Source organism: Psittacula echo, assembly GCF_963264785.1.
Source record: "Psittacula echo genome assembly, chromosome: 10".
Lineage (NCBI taxonomy): Eukaryota > Metazoa > Chordata > Aves > Psittaciformes > Psittacidae > Psittacula > Psittacula echo.
In genome coordinates this window covers 3,843,814-3,857,474 of record NC_137741.1, presented here as the reverse complement: position 1 = coordinate 3,857,474, position 13,661 = coordinate 3,843,814, and the positions used below count along the sequence as shown (strand labels likewise).

Genomic DNA, 13,661 nt, shown 5'->3' with positions numbered 1-13,661 from the left:
TTCCCTTGCAAAGCTGATCCCACGTTGATGAGAATAACTCAGAATTAGAGTCTCTGCAAATTAAGGAGGCCAAGGGCTGTTGCTGAGCTGCTCCCCACAGGACCAGTTCAGGACTGCTCACCAGTGGAGTTGGCTGGATTTGCAGCAAGTGGGTTCTGCATGACTCAGCAGGAAAGTAGTTTCATTCTCTTTCAAGAGCCAAGATACTAAAAGCAATGCTTTTGTATGCCTCGATGCTCTTTTCTAGCACTTCACACCTGCCCCATAACATATTAATGAACAGTTTTAATCCAAACCCTCACAATGTAGTGCTTAAATTTGAATTATTACAATATTAAAATATACCTACACAAAAATGATGACAATGGCACACAAGATATCCTGGGCTTGGTTCCTCCTGTACTAAAACCATGCCTAGCTCTGCTCTGAGAGCACATATATGTTTTTGAATGGATAAAAATTTCAATTAGAGATTAGGGAAAAAAGCATGCTTTTGAGTTATCAGTTTTTACAGGCATTCACTTTAGTCACCACCTTTTTTTTAGGGATTAAACATTTAAATCCTTCTATTCTGATGTGCTATAAAGAGGAATTCCTGTAATCCACAAGAATTTTGAATTACCTGTTTGTAGAAGCCCTTTCAGGCAGGAGTATCTTACAACTGCTTCACTTTAAAAGCATTCAGACTCCAGTGAATTACAACCCTTCAAAAAATTCCCCCACTTCCCACTAGACGTGTTTACAGACTAACTTCAAAAGATACGTACCTCTTCTGTCTAATACAGTTTTGCCTCTTTTCTCATTTTGTACAATGAGGGATGCCCCTGCTCAAATATAGCTAGAAATGAAACCACCAAGTTAGAAAAGTTGAGTGGAAATGTCTTTCACCTTCCATGGCAGCGCAGAATATGGCACAACTTTCTTCTTTGAAGTTTAACACTGGATTATCAGGAGAAGCAGTGAAGCAGCAGATGTGAAGCACACATTCAGGTGATTCTAAGTGGCAAATGAAGGACCCGTCATACTTACTTAAAAGGAATCCTTGAAACTGCATTCAAATTGGTGGGAGAAGTCACTGCCTGAAGAACATTTTCGAGGGCTGTCAGTCCTCCCGCAGCTCGGAATGCTACTTGGTCTGCTGTGTTCTAGAGAAACACACGCACAGAACAGAACCAACATCAATTAAAGAAATTCCTACCTGGAAGATACACCACGTAGACAGCTGTCCTTAGTTTCGTCAGTGTGGAAATTTCTCAATACCTGGATTTATCATGTTGAACACCCATGAAAAGGAGCATTTCACCACAGGTGCACAGGGAAGAGCATTGTTTAGAGTAGGAGTTGGAATTCTCAGCTGCTATTTTATTCAAAGATTATGCACACATATCCAGTATTCTACAGCCGAGACAGTTGAATACCGTATTTTCTGTAACAACATACCTTTGTAGAGATTCTAATAAAGTTAATCCTGATCTGTTGCTGGTATCTTTGTAGCTATACTTTATAGCTTTGGATATCATTTAAAGACTATAGACAATCTCTAGCTGGGTACTTCCTCTTTTTATCAAACTCTTTAAGGAGATAGCCTCCAGGCTTGTTCCCTGATTTGTTCACTGTATGCACAGAATAGCTTGGGAAGATCCCTTTAAAACACAAACACCGTCTTTTGGTTGATGACACCTGGTTAACACACTTCACAAGAACATGGACCTCGCAAGTCAAGTCTCTGATCTGGAAGAGAGCCTGAGAGCATCACCAGTCAGATCATAGGTATCTTGTTTTATCCTTAATCTTGGGAAGGCAGAAATGTGGCCTGACAGATGCTGGTGAGGATAGAAGCTGGTCAGCTGTTCTGTCTTCTCAAAGTAATTGCTCAGAGTTTAAGAACCCCGTTAAAAATCTAGATGAGATTTTTGGTAGTGCTTCAGGTATGGGAAACTACAGAGGTGAAGTCTGAAGACGGCACACGGATGACTGCTGTAGTTTCTCTCTTCAGCAACTCCAAACTTACTGCTCTCCCAGGTCCTTTGTCTAATCCACTGCTTGCAGCTTATTAAAAATGTAGCAGAATGAATGAATATTTTTAGATTTGAGTTATGACACATCTCGTTTGTTTTGCTTTTGTTATGCTGTGCCGTTGGTTATAAATGGAAAGATTCAGTGTCAACTAGTTTTGTATATGTTCCAGCTTTCTAAATTAGTCTTTCTTCATTTTAGGTGCCCTCTCTGTACTTCCACTTAGCAGAATTTTTCACTTAAATACCATCCTTGAATGTACAGTTTCCAATTTACTGTGTTTTGGCTGGAGCAGGTCCTGTAGTTTAGAACTTACTCATGTTTTCCTTCCCTGCAAAACTGGTTTTATCTCCTACAGTTTAAAGTAAAGCAAGTAAGAGCTTTTTCTTTTCTACTTCTAAGTTGCTCATTTTGTCTAATTTTATTGGCAGTTCGTATTTAATCAACTTGATTTTGTCAATGATGAAGATACTCTAGTTAATAAGAAATAACTTCTTTCTTCCCTTCCCCCTGAGTGCTGCAGGCACTTGGCATGTGGGAAAAAATGGGAAGTGCTCTATAAATACAATCATTATTAGTCTGTAAAGAATGTATTATATTACAGCAGGTTGTGTAACAGAAAAAACTCCTAGTGACTCTGGCAGTAAAATCTTTCTTTGAACAACTGGAAATAAAACTGAGCAAAATATGATTTATTTAAAGGGAAACACTTTTCCCTGTGAGAATTAGACATTAATACATAAATACAACAGTATGTATCTTACTTTTAAATCATGCAACTTTCTCTCCATGACATTTCTTTCAAGCAAACATCTATATACTACTTAAGTTTCACACTGCAGTGTGCCTGGGGTAACTGCAGTAAGCACTGACCCCCCAGTGCTTTCCATCGACCTCCTGATGGACCCGTAAGGAAAAGACAGCCGAGCAGCAAAGGAACAGTCCTGCCACAAATCAGATCATATTAGCGGAGCACCTTGGCTCAAGGCCACAGTTCTCCAACGTTCCCTCTCTCCTCGCCTGCTCCACCAGCACTGCAGAGCACAAGCCCAGGGCCTTTCCAACGTATCGATTTTCACTTCAGCTTTAAACTTCACAAGTAGAAAGCCAGATTTTGTTATTTCACGGCTGCATTTTCCTTGGCAATCAAGAGACGCACATAATAACCAGTGCAGACAAATGTGCGTGAGGATTTGTGTGTGATTGGCATGCTGGCACTGCAGCACACCAACAGGAAAGACGTTTATGTGACGCTGCTGATTTATTTGCTACAGCATATTTGTTAGTGCTACTCCAATGTTAAACGTGCCAAGCACTTCCCACTTCTCACTCTCCCTATTTCTCATGGGAGATTATGCCACAACCTATTAGCACTTGTGGCGAAGAAGTCTTGCCTGCCATTTAGACCAAATATGCCCTTTCTCTATTTCATCCCATTACTCTGAGTTATATCCCATTTTATTGCACTCGTTTTGTTTCTCCCTTCAGTAATTACTTCATTCTTGAAATCATACACTGCTACATTTTCCTACTTGGCTTGCTTCTCAACTCTGTAAACTCATTAATGCTAAACCCATCCTTTCATTTTTCCTCATGGAAACTCTTCCTATCTGCGATTTTTTTCCAGAACTCCTCTCTTCTGCATAAATACCCAATAATGAAGCGTCCAGAAAGGAACTTCCCCCCCCCAGATCAGTCACCAGAGCCACACTGAAAGAAGCTGTAATGCTTCCCTATTTCTGAGAGGAAATCTTCCTGTATCTATTTAAAAAGAATATTAACATTTTGAAGCTGTTTGATTTCCTGCATGCTCTCATTCCACCTGAATCTGGAGTATCGCTCCTTTTACAGACACACTCTTTTCAGAGTGCCTGTTTCAATTCTGTCTAATACTTTGCTAAAATACAAGTATACTTTGCAAAGTACATATTTAAATTGTAATGAACTTCCTTTACTACTACAGTTTCCTATGAAGCAGAAGTTTATAATTTCTCCCAGTTTTACAGGATTTAGTCTTATGTCCTGTTATTCTCCTCTCTAGATTACTCATAAAAATTAATCAGCATTTTGATGCATAGCCATCAGGGAAATAAATCCCTAACTGTGTGCACAGAAGAGAGAGGGGAAAAACCTTCAATAAAATGAAGAAACAAACCAGCAGCAAAATCGGGGAAGATGCATGAGTACAGTATTTGTTCACTGTGCTTACAAAGGACTATAAAACTGCCACACAGGGATTAACAGTACACTACTTCTGGCATGATTTTTAATGTATTTATCTTCAAGAATTCTTTTAAGATGGAGAACTCCTAATAGCTTTTAACCTGTTTTGTTGAAAGGCAATGCTGAGTACCATAGTAACTGCTGGGACATGGTACTTGTGAATGCCCTTGGTCACCAGGCAAGCATCCTGCTATCTGAAATCCCAGGTTTAGGCACAGCACCTTGAGTTTGGCCTTGGGTCAACAGAGGTCATGGGAACTGAAGGGAAAACGTGCCCTAGCCACAAAGGGCCAGAAGAGTCACTTGAATATTGCATTACTGATGTTCTCAGAGTGAATACTGTGTGACCTATACCAGAGGAAACGGAGTAAAAAGGAATTGTGCCCATGCAATCCCTCAGCTATCCACACTACAAAACCTCATATTGACAAGCTGTGTATAGAGAATGCTCCTTCCCTAGCAGTGTTCAAGGCCAGGCTGGACACAGCCTTGGGCAACATCATCTACTGGGAGGCATCCCTGCCCATGGCAGGGGGTTGGAACTAGGTAATGTTAATGTCCTTTCCAACCCAAACCAGTCTATGATTCTATGATTAATGAACAGTATTAAACCTCTCCAATGTTGATACGTATTACTCTATCTCTGAACTATAACAGCCAAATAATACCAAATTATTTTAAAGTATGCCTGAATTAATTCCTACTTGAGACAACTTTCAAAGTTTGATGTGTCTGTATATTCACCTAAAGAAATATTTCTTAAAGTATAAACATATAGGAGCAGGCCATCTTACCCAATTTATCTGCCTTTCCAAAATTAAGCTATATCCTTCAAAATACAATACAAACTCACTGAATGTTCTGTAGTGCTAAAGCTTTACATTAGCTGATACATAGTACAACATAACAGAAATTCAAAAGAGGTAGACTGAGGCACATAAGTTATTCAAACCTAAATAATATCCTTATTTAAACTGGTCCCTATTTGAATCTCTGTCAGAACGAAAGACCCGTTCAGGGAACCACAACTTCTACTCTGGTAGCAGCCAAAACACTGAGCAAATTAGGCACTACGTGAGGATGAAAAATGACAGAGTCTGCAGGGAGTAAATACTACATCCCTATTTGAAAAGAGCATAAACCAGAATGACACATTTTGGCTGCTTGAAAGAATCCTCCAGACTTCTTAGTGTCCCAAATTACTTAGCTAGATGTTTATGCAACCCATTTCATCATTTCACCATATCAACTGCTCAGTCTTTAAGTGGCTGCATATTCAGATTGGGAAGGTTATTCAGCAAAGGTGATCAATGCAACAGGATTCATATTTCTTAAACAGAAGACAATATATAAACATCTGTTTTTCAAACGATGTGTAAAAATTTGGCTTCCTCATTCGTATTTTCAGAAACTCACAACTACAAATGGCATTTTTAAACTCTCTGATTTCAAAGTACAGAAGGATTTCAAGGCGGTGAAGTTAGCTGATCACGCAGGAGAGCAGGGACAAATGATCATGTAGGCAAAAATGGTTATTATTGCCACTTCTTAACAGAGAGAGGAGAAGGCAGAAAAGCCTTGGGGATGCCACCTAATGTGTCTTAACCATTAGCAAAACAATAACAGAGGCTTAGTCTTCAGAACAGCTGATGTAGCACTTAAAGCCAGCACATGAAAAGTCTTGTTTTCTTTATCCCTCTCAGGTCTATCATTGTGAAATACAGTGGTCTTATTTGTACAGGAGGAAAGCCAACACAGCTGATGCGATATGAAGTATGTATTTTCAATCTCTGCACCATCTAAACTTGTCATATAGAGCACACGGCAACTAATTTCACCAGAAGAGTGCATGAATCAAGTAAGTTTAGCAGAGAGTGTGTGCACACCAATGCATGTGTGGCAAGGGAAACAGAAATAACAATCAATTAAACAAACCATCTAACCATTTTACAGATTAATTATGAATTAAACATTTTAAGAAACTTAAAATCAATCTTCTTAAAATTATTTTTTTCATTATGACAGCCAAGACAGCTCCCTGCACACTGGGGAAGCATGGCTGACTTATTTACCTACCTGGTACAACACCTTAATGGATTTGAATTCCCCTTCTCTCCTCTCCTCTGGCTTGAGTGACAACTGACTAATAGGATTACAGGCTCTGTTCCAATAATACAGCTCAGCTAAATGCCAGCAAAAAATGACAGCCTAAACCTGAATTACATGGCCTGGGAATCCATCCAATTATTAACTAAAGTAACTGTTATTACCTAACCTAATCAAAGGAGAAGCAGCTGTTAATCTTTGGTGGCCTGCAGTGTAGTAGCGGTCAGACTGGATGAACTGTCTTTGTACTTGACTCCTCTACAGACAATAATTATGTCCTTTGTGATCAAGAAGGAAGGGCTTCCTAACCTTTCAGACAGAGGCAGCAGATGGGGAGCAACTGTTTGTGTGTTCGCTAACAAGATAGGGTGGATTTTATCAGGGTTTGGCATCTGTGGCACCTGCAGAAGCACCACTTACCCAATGATACACTGTTAGCAAATTTGAAAATTAGCAGACTAAATAGAAAGTTCAAAATAATGTTTTAATCCCATTATCTGACATTTGGTACAGAAAAGTACACACAGCTAAAAAAACCAAAGCGATTTACACGTATGCCTCATTATACCTAATGTGGTCAACAAAGAAATAGGTGACAAGGCCAACTGACCTGCTCTGCTACTTTGCTGGGTTTCATTTAACTCATTAAAGCAGTTAACATAAACAGCATGCTTCTGAAATAAAACCAAGTCAGGAGAAAACAGCTAGGATTTCTTTATATAAGTCAGTAGGTAATACACAGTAACACAGAGTGAAATAAAGTGAGCATAAATCAATAACAGCTTTTGGTTTCTGTGTACAGCATTTCAGGGCAGAAGCAAGACCAAAACCTCTGTCCTGCGCTGCTGCTCCCCATCACACAGGACATTTGGCAAACTGCAAGATTTGTAAACCAAAAGATACAAGGGCAGAGAAACCTACCTCACCGTTAGACACAAGAGAAATACAAGTTAGCTTATGCTGGGGAAAGTAAGAACATGATGGGATCACAGTGTGGAAGTACCTGACTGGGAGGAAGATTCCTGATAATGCACAGTAACAGCTAATGTTTGGAAGCTGAAACTGGATGAGTTCACGTAAGAATAAAATGATTTTTTTAATGCCAAGAGTAATTAATGATGAGCATAATATACTTAGGATATAGTCGACTCTCAATCATTTGAAGTTTTTAAATCAAACCTGATTATCTCCTAGAAAAATATGATCCTAGTTAAATCATAATTTATTAATTTGGTGCAAGAGTTATTGGGTGGAATCCAATGTCCTGGACCAAAGTACTCACTTCCATACATTTCTCCTGTTAAAGCATTATTATTGGTTAATAAGTAGAGCAGAATCAGAAATAATGCAGCTTTAACAGCTGAAATGATTTAATGCCAGCTTTACCATCTCTGTTCTCTGTAACTTCAGCACTCCACATTCTGACCATCTGAAATCTTTTTGAACTTAAATACTCCCATGTAAACCTTCCTTCTAAGACCAGCCTCTTTCTATGTAGATTTAAAACAGTATTCTGCTGCATTAGCCAAAAGAACAATTTCTGCTAGTCCTGCCTACTATGTCTGAGTAAGAAGCTGACTTGGAGAACCCATTTCAACAGACCTCAGGAACTAAAACTGTTCAGAAGAAACTATTTCTGAAGGAAACCCAAACCCTTTGAAACATTCTGATTTCTGTTTCTGAAAGAACATGCTGAACTTGTGCAACTCTATTCTACACTTGTTGAACTGCTCACTGATGGAAGAAAAACGAATTAATAAATACAGTTAAAGTCCATCTTCAGAATTTTCTTCTTTCCTTTTATCTCGTGTTTGAAGATTCTATCTAAAACGCCAGGGGCTAAGAAAGGCAGTTCAAAGCTACCTTAGAACAACAAACCAGACAACTGAATCCTGAGCTGGCTCCTCCTTGTTGTTCCCCCCCCGCCCCTTTAAATACGCAAGTATTTCTTCATGCACATACAAACCATAGATACATTTGTGATGGTAGAAAACCTACACTCTTTGATTAGTCCTCCAGACATATATATCACTGCAGAGTATACCAAAATAATAGTTTCTATTAAAATAGGCACTTTCATTCCCTGCAATGCTTCTCTCTAGTGAAATCAGTATTACAACAACAGCCCATTCTACCTGAAAATCTCAAACGAGTTTTCAAACATGAGTGACTTTGCCCACAATAGAATTTCAAGCACTGAACCTCAATGGGAAGCTAGTTCAGGATTAAAACTTGAGCTGGAACTGGCTCAGAAGCATCTGCATACCACTGGGGGGAGGTATTCATACCCATTATGGACATATCTATCGTGTTTGTACCAACTCCTCCCTCATGCGTTTGCTTACGTGTGAAAGCCCCAAGCTCTTCAGGTTAATGCTATGCAAGGCTACAGAAAGGAGGCCTTGAGATATGCTCCTTCCACCTTATCCTGCAAAGCAAAGTGCGAACTCTGAAGCCTTAGAGCTGATTCTGAAGCCTTAGAGCTGATTCTGAAGCCTTCAAGATGAGGCAGCTCCTCTGGTTTCTGCGTTTATGCTCCGTACAGACTCATCTCCATGGCTTCATGTACAAGAGAATGGTTAATACCTAGCACTGGAGATGGCAGGTAGGTAAAGGGGCCATATTTTGCAGAAGCTGTTTCACTCCCTGCATGATGTTTAGTACTTGCACGCTCCCATGCAGATCTCAGCTCTAAGCCGTGTCTTATATTTAATAGAAAGGAAGACAAATATCTAAGTACAACAAAAAGAAAGGGTAAAAAAGAAAGTGTCTCAAATGCAACAATAAAAATTAGGCTTACTTTATTTTTTAATTAAATGGAAAATAGAAGAGGTATTTACTATTGTACTCTCTGAAAGTATGTTACTGACAAGCAACTTCAAATTGTCCCAGGCCTAGTGACAATACCACTCCCAAGAAATCGATTCTTAAGCCTGTCCTGCAAACACTACATGTCCTGTGTTCCTAAATTTTGTTCTGTCTATACACACCATATACTTTATTCATTCTTCTGTTTCCAAACTTCTGCCCATATTTTAAGGTAAGCCATACTGGATAGGGCTCATTACTGGATCACTGTATTATTGAGTAAGATGAACCAATTGACAGGATTAAGTTCTGCAGAGTCTTTTCAGTTCAACAGTAAAATCACAGAGAGATACTCAACACTTCCTGTGACAAGGACAGGACCCTCACAGTCCTGTTTGTGATGTTTCAAGAGTCAGTGAAAGCTGTAAAGAAAAGACAGGTAAAAGCAAACTACTGAATTTCATGTTACCTATTTAGCTGCTTTCACTCATCCTAAGCAGTGTAACAGGAAACAGACAATACTGCTTGGAAAAATAAGAATTGTCCTTGTAGATATTGCAAAAGACAGCACTGAGCATTGCAGCATTTGTGCTTATTAAAGATACATGTTTGTTCTATTTATATATAACAGGGCATCTAGTAAGTGCATCAATTAAAGGAGGAAAGCAAGGATAAAGGTTTTCGTGTCTAACACTGGGAACAACTGCTCCTAAATCCTCCATAGATGGATGGCTCCACTAGCTAGGGCCATCTAGACTTCTGAATAATCTCATGAACAGAAGTTCCCAAACAAGTACATAAAAAGCACAATTATATGATCTTGTCCTGTTCTCTCTCAGTAGTTTGTTGGACAAGAAATTGTCCAGTGAGTAGGAAAGTTACAGATCTCTTCCAACACTGAATCTCAGACCACTGTGGCTGTCATTTCACTACTGAAAGCAGCACTGATTTCAGCTGAACCTCAACTGTGAAAACCAGTGCAAGAAAGCAAACCTAAAGCTATTAAAATTATGTGGGAGAAGACATACAGAGAAAGAGTGATGGTTGTTTAAAGACCTGTAATGCAGTCAAGAGCACATGAATTCTAACCCCAGCTTTCACACTGATTGCCTTGGGTACGCTCTTGGATCTTGTCACCTCTTGGATCACTCCATCTACAGGACTGCAACAAAGGACTGCAGGGCTGAGGAATAATGTGGGGTTGTAAAGGACTGCAAATGTGAGAACAGACAACAAAGACCTCTAGGTGACACATTCTCAAGTTGAAGTGATGGCTAAAATCAGATGTCAAATGCTAAAAATACTTTCAACAAAATATTTGAATAGATGCACAACATGCCTAAATGAAATAAAAACTTGATTTCTTTATAAACTGTAATAACCATTACTTTATTATGGTCTCTAAACTAGGACCTGCTCATTAGCAGAAATGTGCCTGCATAGGGCATTTTCTCATGACTGAGAAACCAATGCCTGTACTTTAATGGCATTAAAATATATCTCTTGTCTTGTAAATGCTCAGTGAAGAAACTTTGCATACTTGGAGTGTGTGTGTATATATATACACATATAAATATATATATATACCTCCATTATATCCATTCCGATATGATGTATTAGTTCTAAACTGATATAGAAGAAAAAAAGCCAGATCTGACAGCAAAAGGCCATAAGCAGTACAGCCTAAGTGCACTGGAAGCTAACAACATTTAACTGCATCCCAGAGAACCAGGTATCAACCACCCCCACTGTGCACAGTACATTAACCTCTGAATAATCTTGGAATAAGCACACTGGAGAGCTTATCTCTGAACTGAACTTGCCTTTTAATACCATTTCCAGCAAACAAGTTAAAAAATATTCTGTGGCTGACCTCTACTAACACGTTCCTATTTATATGTTCAGCTTGAGAAAAAGGTTAATCCAGAGATTATAGAAACCCTGGGCTAACGAATTATTGATGATATAAAGCTGCCCCGTCCACCATACAACACATAACACCCATGTGACCTACTGACTTCTTCCTGGCAGTGACAGGGAAAGGCTGTTTGGGTAGGAAATGTTGTCCAAAGAGCTCCTCCTGTGTTTGCCCCCAGCCTGCCCTTTGAACTCACTGCCACTGTGCTAGTGTCAGATCTGCTGCTGTAGTTGATCAGATTGTCTGATGTTTCTACTAGTAGTAGCAGCTTGGACCATATGAAATCAAGATGGTAGATACAGTACAATACCCCATACTCCAGACTTCCAAAGTTGCTCAACCTCCTTCTCATCACTGTAGCTCTGGAACTGGCTACTGCAGGAGTATCCAAAATTGAAAAATTAATCCACTCTTTCTACAGAAATACATTGTCTATTTAGCTGAAATGAATCTTAAAGTTAGAACATCTGGAAATCTATAAGAATTAAAACTAGTGATTACTTTCATAAAAAACAAAAACCATAAAGATGAAAGGACAGTTAAGATAGTGAGTGCATGTTTACTTTTTACACCCTTTGGTCATAAACTGCCCAGTGCCCAATATAAAAGGCAGCATTTCAGTGTAAACCTGCACGCAATCTATCAAAATCCTCCCCTGGCTAAGAGCCAAAAGGCACATATCACAGATACAAGGGAAAGGCAGTAGGTTACAGCATGACAGCAGCAAGGCCTCCACAGAGTGTTGCAAGGGTGGAGGTGGAAAGGGCACAGGAGTAATGTGGAGCCCAGGAGCCTTCATCAAGAGCCATGAATTTGCATTACCAGCTGCTGCCAGAGGTCAGCCCAGTCCTGGTCCTGGGACATTGCTGCTACTGCTGCCAAGCTCAGCTCCTGCTTCAGCACTGGAGACTGGCTGCCCCAAGCTGCACCGCAGAGGAGCACAACATGCAGAGAGCACAAACCACAGCACCTCGTAAAGGCGCCTGCTGAAACTGTGGGCAGGTGGCTACCTTTTATTGTTTCCTTTTAATGAATACTGTGCATATGGGTACTTCTACTGCTTTTCCTACAGAGCACTATGTATGATTGCACAGCTTAAGTCTTGACAGGATATGTACTCATTACCTATATAAATATCCTAACGCACTCAAACCAGGAGACCTGCTGCTGTAAGAAGCTCAGCAGGATAAAAAGCTGTGTGATTTCAGAGCACACTGGCACGTGAAGTGTCACAGAACTGGCTGAACCTAAGGTCAGAAAGATGAAGGCATGCTGCTGTTGAGCAGCACTCAAACTGAACAACATAGTGGCCTGGTTGTTCAATGCAAAAATCAACATTTTAATGCCTGTTTTGAACATAGCCATATCTAAAGACAGAACCTTCAGAATTAACACGCAAACTAATTTAGTGGGTAATAACCTTTGGCCTTAGAAGTCACATCGGTATTAACCAAATTAAAACCTTATGGAAGCATTTTTCTTCCAAAAAGTAAATGTTACTTCTAAACAGATCGAAACAGATCGATTAGTTCTATGGATGGAAAGGACAAGCTGCTGTTTCTGCCAGTAGTGTCCTCTAGTGGAGGAATGGGAGATACTGAGTAAACAAGAAAACAGAAGTGGGCTGCACCACAGAAATCACGGTCAAGCAAAACACAAACACCTCCTGATCACAAACATGCCTATAAAGTTTTGGCATCTTGACCAAGCTTTTCATTACTATAATAATGCTTAAACAGAAATATTAATTAACTTTTTAAAGCCTCAATTAGACTGAGAAATTAATCAGTTGTGAGGCTATATGGAGCAATTTGTTGTGTGTGTTAAATAGATAATATACCTGTGTGTGTATGCAAGTGAGATCATAAAATACAGACAATGCAGCTACGATTTGGGTAAAGTCACTAGTCCATGACTTAGGTAAAATCACTAAACCAGTAATTTCCTCCCTTTTTGGTATTTAATGCCCTATTATGATGCTTTTTCTGAAGTAGTGAGAGGGTGACAAATAAGCTGAAACCTCCTGTGGTTTCTCCAGCTCTCAATGAACTCTCTCAGTATCAGGCTTTATGCTGCGTTTCCTCTAGAGGAATAGTTATCTTTAACACTTAACATTCACTAGGGACTGTAGCTTGCCTACAGAAATGCTCTGCTACTGAAATGAGGAACCTATTTCATTCCCAGTTCATCTATGGCTGTCTTCCTCTCTCCATCTCTATCTTTTCCTATATAAAAACCAACCAAGATAATTTGGGATGGGGAGGAAATCATCACAGGTTTTGTTTAGGACCAGAGATTTTTGCCACTGTCTTATTCTCAGCTGTAACTTCCATGCTCCAAAGACAAGTCTTCATTTTGAAAAGATTACTGACTCATTGCTCCATCTGCCAGCACTCCCGCTTTCTCCAGATACTGACCATCCCTGCCTCTAAAGAGCATAGCTGATTAACAGAACTAAGCTAAGCTTGGATCAGTTGTTTTCAGTCAAATTTTAGGTTAACAATTCACTGCTTTTAATTCACATTTGACAGTTTTCTTCATTTACGAAATAAACCCACAAACCTCAACCTGTGGCCTGTGTGCTTTAAAG

General features: G+C 39.5%; 1 protein-coding gene across 3 annotated transcripts in view; it reads right to left on the bottom strand.

Annotated features, from left to right (window-relative positions):
* The window catches only part of SCAPER (S-phase cyclin A associated protein in the ER), a gene marked incomplete at its 3' end in the record, with an annotated part of 134,504 nt that overhangs the window by 52,013 nt on the left and 68,830 nt on the right, over positions 1-13,661 (bottom strand). For all 3 annotated transcript variants that reach the window (XM_080626273.1, XM_080626271.1, XM_080626272.1), the window contains exon 20: positions 1,030-1,145. In XM_080626273.1, the coding sequence (XP_080482399.1) occupies positions 1,030-1,145 (116 nt within the window). The remainder of the gene's footprint in view (positions 1-1,029; positions 1,146-13,661) is intronic.